Source organism: Aricia agestis, chromosome 4 (assembly GCF_905147365.1).
Source record: "Aricia agestis chromosome 4, ilAriAges1.1, whole genome shotgun sequence".
Classification (NCBI taxonomy): domain Eukaryota; kingdom Metazoa; phylum Arthropoda; class Insecta; order Lepidoptera; family Lycaenidae; genus Aricia; species Aricia agestis.
The window spans coordinates 13,256,144-13,267,157 of NC_056409.1; the positions used below are offsets into that span (position 1 = coordinate 13,256,144).

General features: G+C 34.7%; 1 protein-coding gene across 1 annotated transcript in view; it reads right to left on the minus strand.

Annotated features, from left to right (window-relative positions):
• Positions 1-8,307, minus strand: part of LOC121726677 — a 13,102-nt gene extending 4,795 nt beyond the window's left edge. Inside the window, exons 1-2 of the mRNA XM_042114144.1 lie at positions 8,037-8,307; positions 38-3,533 (exon numbers count right to left, since the gene is read on the minus strand). Of these exons, the coding sequence (XP_041970078.1) occupies positions 38-3,533; positions 8,037-8,164 (3,624 nt within the window). The 5' untranslated portion in view covers positions 8,165-8,307. The remainder of the gene's footprint in view (positions 1-37; positions 3,534-8,036) is intronic.
• Between the last annotated feature and the right edge of the window lie 2,707 nt (positions 8,308-11,014).

An 11,014-nucleotide genomic window follows, 5' to 3' on the forward strand; every position in this document is an offset into this window, starting at 1 on the left:
GCAAATTCCTCATAGAATTACCCATTACATAACATACCTCAATAGCTAGTATAGCATCACCATTGCCAGATACGAGAGTTGAGTCTCTCTTTAAATTCTCATCAGCTGAATAATCAAAAACTTTACACCCATCATTTTGTCCAAAAACTGTAGTTGCCACTTCTTCCATGGACGATTGGCTGTTATCTAATATTACTTCCTCATTAATTGACAAGGAAACATTTTCAACAGCGTCCTTGTCATTGTCAGCTTTAACAGCACAAACATCGCCAATAACAATGTCCTCGGATACATCAAGCATATCAAATTGGATCTCATTAACAACTGCTTCTTCTATAATTTTAGTTGGTACATCGTCAGCAGTTGCTCTTGGCTCAACATTACACATTAAGTTTTCATCTTTCCCCAGTGATGATGTCACAGTAGTGTCTTTCAAATACTCTTGTATATCTGTTCTCGTCAATACAACAGAGCACCCCTTAAGGCTGTATTTTTTATAGTAATCTATAGAGAGATTTCCCTTGTGAACTGGTTTTTTCCTAGATATTTGGCGAGGTTTTTTACTTTTACCTTTTTTCTTTACTGGTGTTAATTCATAATCATCAAGAGATATGATATCCTCTAATGGTCTTTCGTCTGTTATGATTTGTTCAATAAGTGATATGTTTGGTGTTTTGAATTTTTTATTGGGCTTTTTAATTGTCCTTGCTGATACGTCTGACAGTTGACTAGTTTGGGAAGTAACTTTCCGCGTATTTGTTTTTCTACCATCGTTTTCTGTACTTAATTCATGTGGATCACTGTTAAATACAATTTTTTCCAACTCGTCATCAGGGATGTTTACAAAGTTCTCCACAATGGCATCCTCTGTTAGTATTGGCTCATTTTGCTCTTCTTCAACCCCAACATTTAGAACCGTCATACCTAGACTATTTAAAGAATTTGTACTTGATTCTTTAGACTCAATTGAGCTGTATAATTTAAACTTCTCTTGAATTAAAGCCTGTATTTCTAAATCAATTTCTTTCATCCTTTCAAGTGGATCTGTGGTTTTTGAGCCTGGCTTATCACAAACTTTTATATCGGTTTGTGTAGCTTTAAACGCCATAGCTTTATTAATAGTTTGACTAAATCTTGTTTGCTTTTTTGGTTTTATGGTTTGTGTCTCTTTGGATGATATTTTTTTAGGAATTTGAATTGTAGCCTGTGATTTACTTACTTGCTTGGTTAATACTGTTTTATCTAATTTTTTGTCACTTTCAAGATCAAGTTTTGAAGTATTTCTATGGGCTTGATGAATACTTACTTTTTTAGGTTTTTCAGTAAACATGTCAATTGTTTTTAAAGTGGCTTTGGTGTCTGTTTTGGATGTTGAACTGATATTACATGAATTATTCAATTCTTTTGGACTTGTGGATAGGTTGGATGACATTGAGTTGCATTTTTTTCGTCTTCTATCAATTTTTGCGTCAGGTGTTTTTGAAACTTCTTTCTTAATAACAGGCTTCTCTGAAATAACGTTTATCTCTTTAGAAACTGTTTTATCTTTTTCTTTCGAAAAGAATAAATTAAATATCGATTTTGGTGCATCACACTTCTCGGATGTTTTATTTGCGCAATCATTTACGTTTATAATTATATTTTTATTCAAAATTTGTTTACTTGTCTCCAAAGTTTGACTGTTTTCGCTTTTTTTGCGTTTTTCTTTTCGATGAGATGGTTTTTGGTCATTGGTTCTTTTGCGTGAGTCTGGTGTAAACTTATTACTGGGAAAATCATCGATTGTTCTCCTTTTACTTTGACTTGTATTAGACTCTCTATTTTTCTGTTCACTAACTTTAGCATTTTCAACATCTGAAGTGAAAGAAAATTTTAAATTTTCAGGTTTTTCTTCAACCGTGTCATTTCGATTTGGATTTGTGCAAGATCTATCACAAATTTCTTCTCTTACTTCCTGTTTACATTCTATTTCCTTTTCAACCTTTTCACTTTTAACAAAGACTGAGTATGATGTACGATTCACTGCATTTTGTTCAGATATGCTATCTTCTTGTTCAATAAAATCATGATCTACTGCCACATGATACTGATTATCAAGTTCTGCAAAGGTGTCATCTTCTTCAGATAGTGGTTCGGTATTAGCATCAAAACCTTTTTGACTTTCAAATGAGTGATCAATTTTGTCATTAGAATTACGATATTGAGAAGTTGTTGTATCAGTACTAAAATGTTTACTTATTCTCTGCGGCCTTCTTTGAAATAGTGGCCAACGTTCAGTTTCATGAGAATGAGAGGACACCATATTATCAAGATTTTTGTGACAGTAATTGTTATCATAGTCTTCTTGAACATTACCATAATTGTCATAGCAATGCATTTGATCCGTTGGTATGTTTTGGTTTCTCGAGTTACTTTGTTGAAACTCATTGAAATGCATAATATGCTCATCTTGTATATATTGATTATCTTCTTCATCTACTTGCAATATACTACTCAGTTCTGCCATCACAATGGGTTTTATATCTTCTAGAAGTATAGTATCTTGTGGATCTAATATGCATTGCATTTGTTTCATGAATGTATCTTCATATATTGTGTTGTTGTCACTCTGAATAAAATCATCACTAGAACTGCACAACGACTTCTCTGCAACAGATCGTAAATGCCTATTAAAACTGTTTTGTGATTCAGTTATAAGACTATTGATTGCAAATTCAAATTTGGAAGAACAGTTGGGATTGTCCATAAGTTTGTGAATTTTTTCTTTGTCCATTTTAAACAGCTGATTCACTATTTTGTTTTTCATTTTAGCACAGTTTACTTTATCACTTTGTCTTTGTCTCTGAAGTCTCCTTTTTATTGGAGATTCTTGTGATCCATCTGATGTATTCACTTGATCATGCCCAAATGTTTGATCTTCTATACTTTGCCTGTTTTCATAATTATCAAAACTTGTTGATTCAGATCGATTTTGAAGACGTTTCCTTACAATATCAACAGTATCATCTACTGATCGGCTGAAAGAGTTTGACTTTTCAATCGTTGAAATTGAAGAGCTACAACCGTAGTGATCAGATGATGGAGGCCTGTGCCCGGAATATTCTGGTAAAGGGATTTTATTTGACTCAGGAAAATCATTTCGCTGTACAGGGTCATAATTTCTTGGTCTATATGGTCTGGCGTCATCATTCCAAGGATCAATATTACCACTTCTGTAATTTCTATTGTGACTTACTTGCCGATGATCAACATCTCCCATGCTATTTTTATGCAAGAAACTATTGTCATGTTTATTTTGCACAAAGTTTCTTTGATTATTGTATGAATCAGAAGGCTTTTCATATTCAGGCCTGTTTTTTGCAAAAAATTTTTGTCTTTCATTATACCGTGGTTTTTCTGAATTACTCTGATAAGAATTGTGAGGATCGGGCCTATAACTAGACTCTCCTGAATGTTTTTCACGTCCCCTTTCAATATTTTCAAATCTACCACCATATGCATGTGGCCTATTGGGATGGTTTGGTGGTGGAAAGCTGGAAAATTATGTAAAAATGATTTACAATTAGCTTTTTTTCTTTTTGTAGTTTGTGGCACAATATTATCATATTTGATTAATAATAATAAATCGTTTATTCATCTCCACAAATTACAAGAATAGAAGGTACTTAAAAACTAATTGTTTACACATATTATAGTTGCAACTTGTAGCTAGGCCAAGCCTGTAATATAGATCTCATAAAGTAAAAAAGAATCCTATTTATTTCATTGTGTGTATACTATGTGTGTTGTTTGTTGGTTGTGTGTGTGTAATATGATTATTAGATTACAATAACAAATATTATACCTTTTTTTATATGTAGATAAATAATATGTAGATAATAAATTGTACGTTCTTTTCTTTTCAGTTTCTTCATAATTAGACCGAGTAACCATTTATTAATTATATTCTTGCATTCAGTTTTGGTGCAGTTAGATATAAAAAGATGTTTGTTACATCTTCTTATATATAAAAATGGATTTTCAAATGTGTTAGTCGCGCTAAACCTCGAAAACGGCTGAACGGATTGGGCTGATTTTAGTCTTAAAATATTCGTAAAAGTCCAGGGAAGGTTTTAAGTGACACGAAGTTCACCGGGACAGCTAGTTTGTTATAGAGTGAGCTACCTAAATATTCAATAAATCTCTGAGCAAAAGATGTGTGGACGGCTGTCGGCTCACAGGTAGCGTAGCTGCGCCTTGTGTGGGCAATCAGTGTTCTACGGCCTTCTGTGGGTATATTATTATGTGTATGCAATAGAGATAACGAACAGAAAGGGCTTGGGCGTCGTCGTATAATTTAGTTGTAGGATATAGGCGAGGTTTTATAAGCTACCTTTCAGTAGCATTCTTTGGGCTCTCTAATTTAGATTTGGAAGCTCCGCCTCACGTAATGATACATCATACAATACGATATGATGGACTGTACTAATGCCTCGTATACTGACTTTATAATCTGTCTATCTGCCACTTTCCGTAGTGTTTTGAAAATGTAGAACAGTTTCCGAATTTATGTGGTTCTCAAAAGTTAGATTAGAGTCGATCTCAATACCCAGATATTTTATATTATATACACGGGAAATTTTGGGACAGTTACAATTTGAAGGTGGCGAAAATTACATTTGTACACATAAATTTGGTTCTTGAGATTCATTACTTCTTTACGATTTTGAATTGAAAACACAATGTATTTTGTTTTATCTTCATTTAGGGTAAGGGAGTGGGGACGATAACCAATGGCACACTTTGTTAAATCCTACTTGAGCAGAACTAAAAACTTCTTCAAATGAGTCTCCATAAAAGGTAAGAGCCGTGTCGTCTGCATAATATGCAGAGATACGGCAGTTTTGGAGGTTAAGTGCACAGAGCTGATTCACATAGCACAGAAAAAGAGTGGGACCCAATATGCTTCCCTGCGGTACCCCGTAAGTGATCGGCAGTTTTTCACTAATATTGTCGTAAATTTTTACGGTTTGAGTTCTGTTTCGCAGGTAATCAGATAACAGTGCCAGTGGAGTTCCTCTGATACCGTGAGCTTCTAGTTTATCTACAAGACAGGGGACAGAAACAGTGTCAAATGCCTTTGCAAGGTCCAGAAATATAGTAACGCATTTCTTTTTATTAACTTATTTGTGAACTATAAAATTAAAAAGATCTAGTACTGCATTGTTTGTTGAACGGCCTTGTCGGAAACCATATTGTGAGTTCGATAGTAGATTGTTTTCTTCTAAATATTTAACTAACCCAGTATTTATAAGACGCTCAAATAGTTTTGATATTGTAGGTAGGATCGGAATTGGTCTATAATTGTTGACACTGCTTCTGTCACCTGACTTGTAGATTGGATGAACTACAGCCTTCTTAAGTGCATCTGGGAAGACTCCGTCATCAAAGCAGCGATTTATTAGGTCAATCAGTACTGGTATTATAGTAGCAGACAGCTTTTTTCAGAATCTCAGCACTTATACCATCAACACCCGGCGAGCAGTCACTTTTTAATAGCTGAATTGTTCTAAATATTGCTTGATGGTCCGTAGGTAAAAGAACAAAATATTTGCATGAAGGATTCAAAGTTTTTTCAAATGGTGGGATGTTAACATGTTTCAATTTTTCAGATAGATTTTTTCCTATATTAGAGAAATATTTATTTATTTGGTTAACTGACTCTACCGGATTGCTATTTGTTTTTAAAAGTTGGATTGGTAATTCTGTATTATTATTATTGGTAGTTACTGATTTGATTTTATGCCACATCTTTTTAGAATTATTTTTAACATTGTTTTATCTGTTCACTGTCATATTAGTTTTTTAGCTATATATTATAGTGTTGCAATGATTTCGATATCTTAAGTAAGTTGTTTATGATATTTCATTATTAGGATTTGCTTTTAACTTTTTATGTAATTTATCTTTATTTTGTATGCACCTCAACATTCCAGCTGTCATCCACGGTTTAATTATATATTTGTTTCTAGGTATAAATTGTTTTGTTGCATTTTTACCTATTATTTTTTTGTATATTACAGTAGAATCTCGATAAGGTAAAGACCAAGGGAAACGTAAAAAAAATGTTGAGGTTTTTATTTACCTAAAGGCTTGAAGTTAGTAAGGTTTTATTGATTTATAGATTTAACTTGCGGAGGTCAATAATTTATGAGCTTTGTTTAGGAATTATAGAGATATATGCGAACTAGGTAACTAATACAAATGTTTTTATTTCTACACTGTTTAAACCATGTAAATAAGCATTGTTCTAAATTAGGAAATTTAGCTATTCTTCGTCTTTTACATAAAAGACTTTCTGCTGATTCTTGCTTCTTCAATAATTCAGCTTCTTTTTTAATATGATACATAATGTACTCTCGTGTATTTTAAACTGTACGGCAATATCTTTCCTTTTCAAACCACTTTTCACTGCTTTGATCGATTTCAACTTATCAGCATATGTTAGTGCTTAAAATTTACGCGTTGAATTCATTTTAACTCACAATGACCAAGGATGCTCCCGGTACGAAAGCTAAAATCTGATGATCAAAATGTACCTTAATAATTCTCTCTCTCAAAAGGTCTCAGTAGGTACAGTAACTTTTACTTTTAATGTGGAGTGTAAAGTGACTTTCCGATATTTAACGCGGCTAGCCGCGACCGATGAAACATCAATTAAAATGCCACTTTGTGACATAGACTATAGGTATCATTTTCTACTGACATGTGTGTGGCGACCAGCGTTGCCAGACGTCCCGATTTTTCCATCAAAATTCAATGTCCCGCGCGGGACAGCCTCAGTCCCGCTTATCGGGGAAAGCCCGAACGTACGCGCAGCGTGCTGAGAAACAAAGGTGCACCGTAATGAAGATATTTAAGAGTGTGGGAGGTAGAGGGGTGGATTTTATATGGCTACTTTAGCTATCTATTGTCACGTAAACGTTATTTTAACGCAAATAAAAAGATAAAAATTCAATACACTTTTGATTTAAAACTTTTTTACTTTGTCTTGCTTTTGACTGAAAAGTCCCGCTTTTTCACTCAAAAAGATCAAAAGTCCCGACTTGGCACAAATATATCTGGCAACGCTGGTGGCGACTGGCGACCCATGCTGCCGCTTGTAGTGTAAAAGCTACTTGGATAGAGTAAAATGAAACCTATAACCTAAGTCATAAAGTGGCATTTTATTTGAATTTTTGTTGGTTGCGGCAAAGATCCGAATTATACCTGAGTATTGTTTAGGTTCATTTGAAGCCATTTGGCAAACATGTGCAAACAATTACAATAGTCTATAGTCAACCTCTTTTGTTTGTGAGTTTACTTACAATGACTCATTAAGATAGTTGAAGTTACAAAGGTTGTTGTCGTTACAACTTTAAGTTACTGAGGTGCGATACTCAAATTATTCATTTAAGTTGTAGAGGCTTTGTACTTTAAGTAATTTAAGAGGTTTTGGTCTCATTAAATAGCACAGATTTGTGATCAGTGATAGTAGTTCCTAAGATAAGGGTAATGGCACTTTCATTAGTTTCTAGCAAAACATGATCTAAACAAGATTTTTCTTTAGTTGGTGTATTTAAGGCAGGAAGCAATCCATGAGAGCTCATGGTGTCTAAATAAGCACTTAATAAGGTTTAGGAGATCAATATTTATGTCGTCGACTAATATAACATTTTTATAAGACTTGAAGTTTTCCAACAGATAGTGTAACGAGACTATAAATTTACCTGTATGTAGGTAACTGTATGTATACAAAATATATAGGTATTAAAAATATAATAATTTTCTAGAATAATAAAAAGGAAATTATTGTTATTCAATAAAATAAGTGTGTAAAATGTACTTACAAATAAAATATTTATTTAACAGTAATGTCAATAATGGGCTTAGCTTTATTGCAACAAGAAAAATACTATTGCTACCTATATTATGTTCTCAGTACTTAGGATATCTTTGACATTTAAATATTCTTACAGGATTTAATAATATAATAATAAGTGCATTTATTAACATACCGTGGTGTATCTAATAGACCAAAAATTGGCCTTGGTGGTCGATAAAAAGGATTGCCGCCGTTTCGGGGCCTAAAATGTCTAGGATTTTCATTACGCCATCCACTTGATCTTGCATGACCTCGCCTCATGATTTTTGATTATTTCACTGCATTATATTTTGTATTACTTTTAACAACATCTAAATGTTGTGCAGTAGCTTAAGTTTTTATAAAATTAGATAATTGCGACGGATTATTTTGTATTTTGCAAAATAAACAAGTTTCAAGTTTGATCAATGTGTATGTTTGACAAATGACATCTGTCACTTGCCCGACAGTGTTTTTTTTTCTGAATATGGCTGTCGGCTATTTTAGCTAGTGACAAGTAAAATGAACGGGAAACAAAATTTCGTAAAAAGTTGTGTGGCGGACTACGTGTAGAAAGCAGGAGCGTGAATGAGGACTGCATTTTGACATTTTGTTGACACTTGACAGCAAAGATAATAATATTATTTATTTACTAGCGACCCGCCCCGGCTTCGCACGGGTATAAAATAAAATATTAACCACTGAAAAAATAATTAAAATCAATTTAGCAGTTTTGATTTATATTTATTATTACTACCCGTTGCCCGCATTGGTCGGTACTGCCGCAAAAGCTACGTCTCGCAATTTTTAAATCTATACAAATAAATAAAATTGGAGTGTCTGTTTGTAATATTGAAAGAACAGTTTTTTACTACATGCATATGAATTTACATGCGGGACATATACCCAAATAGCAATTTTTACAATTTTTGTCTGTCTGTATGTCTGTCTGTTTGTTCCGGCTAATCTCTGAAACGGCTAGACCGATTTTGACGGGACTTTTATTGGCCGATAGCTAATGTAATAAGAAGTAACTTAGGCTACTTTTTGATCGACTTGCAAAAATGAAAAGGATATTTTTTACTTTTTTTATGTATTACGTATTAGGGTTGTTGAGGAAGTGATTATGAGGAAGAGGAGGAGGAAGAGGAATTGTCACGCGCAAATTTAGAGGATGCGGATGAGGAAGAGGATATTTTTTTGAGGAAGAGGATGCGGATGAGGAAGCGGAAGAGGAAGTACGTCCATATAGTACAGCGTTTCCCAATGTGGGCGATTACGCCTCCTTGTGGGCGCTGAAGGTCTAAAGGGGGGCAGTGTGGGCCTCAGAATAAATTATAGAAATTATAGTAAGCAAATAAGAAATACGGCACTGCAAAATTTATTTCCGAACATTCAGTTCGACAAGGCTTTATTTGGACGTGGTGAGAAAAGGAACTAAACGCTTCTATCATAGAAAAACGTCATTTTTGACATGTGTTTGACAGTTCTCCTTTACCAGCAGCGCTACCGTCAACATCACCCACGTTCAAACAAAGCCTTGTCGAACTGTATACAGAATGATGTTTCTTATACAAATTATATTTTATTTTTGATTATAATTTATAGATATTCAGATTGAATTTTCAGGGTGCCACGGGGCTCGACGCGTTTGCGAGTGGCAAGTGGCAACTCGCAACGGCGGCGAGGTGCAAGAGGGGCAAACGCGCCGACTCCCGTAAGGCACCTTGAAAATACTTGCATAGGACTTCAATCTGTTTAAGTATGGAAATAAGGAGCAAAATCGTGTAAATAAAAAAATGCTTTAACTGATTTAGTGCGGATGACTCGGCAGCGGTGCCATATTATATGTTTTAAACGTGTGGCGTATGACACGTGAGCCGTGTCATTTAAAAACGATAATTGTTTCTCCCTCAAATTACACTTTAGAAGGTTCTACTCCGATTTCGGTTTTTGACATCCTTATTTCCGGAGGAAGAGCGTTCCGGAGGAGAATAGCCTGGATATTAAAAGAAGAGTGGACGGAACTTGACTTGTGGGAAGGGCAACTTAAGAGGATACACCAGGGGCTAGAGAAATGAAAAAAAAGTACGTATAATATCTATAGCTGTCTCCCTTACCTCAAGCCTATACCGCAGAACGCGATAGAGACAACTGCAGAAAATCCAGAAAATCAACGATTCGTTGTCCCCTGATTCCTTCTCCAAAACTTAACCGATTTAAGTACTTTTTCATTAAAGAATTAAAAAAGGCTTGAGCTGTGTTCCTATGTTTTGCTTTTTTTGTATAATCTAGCCAAATCTGTTTTCTGGACGTTTGAACACAGCGGAAAATCTGGCCATTTTTTTGGGTTTTTGAACGTTCATATCTTATTTAATAATTAAATTATGAAAAAAAAAAAGAAAACATAGGGACATTGTATAAGTGGCCGTAGATATTCAGGAAAAAAATTATAACTCTACTAGCATTATCCAGGGAGGAAACAGGGGACAACGTTTGTATGGAAAAAAGGGCGGTGTGGAATCCTCTTAAAAGCTGATATATACGAAGAAACATGGTCGTATTTTCTAAGGTTGAATATGAATCGGAGGCAATTATTAAACAATCGGTCGAGTTTATCGAGTTTGTCGGCATTAAGATCTAAATAGCACACGTCACCATAGTCAATTATAGGAAAGATAAGGGACTGGACCAGCAAGGTCTTGACCGGAGTGGGAAGGAAATTTTTGAGCCGGTAGAAGGATCGTAGTATGTTAGTGACTTTGCTGGACACATTAGAAACATGGGATTGCCAAGTCAAAGAGGAATCAATAGGTAAACCAAGATCTTTTACGCTTGTACTAAAAGCAATTACAGAACCATTGTAGATAACAGGTGGAAGAGCGCCTGTGTCCACTTTACACAAACATCTTGAACTACCCAACACCATTGCCATTTTGCGCATTTTGCGGGATTTACTGATAATCCAAAGTTATCACACCAGTCTTTTATTGCCTTTAAAACCTCGTTTAATTCTGCGATGGCTGATTAAGTGGCTCCAGCGCTATTGCGGTCTTTTGAGGTTTAGATAGTTATCCCATTGTTCACTTTTCCACAGCCTAGCCAAGACAGACGAGTTGATTTACGTGTAGA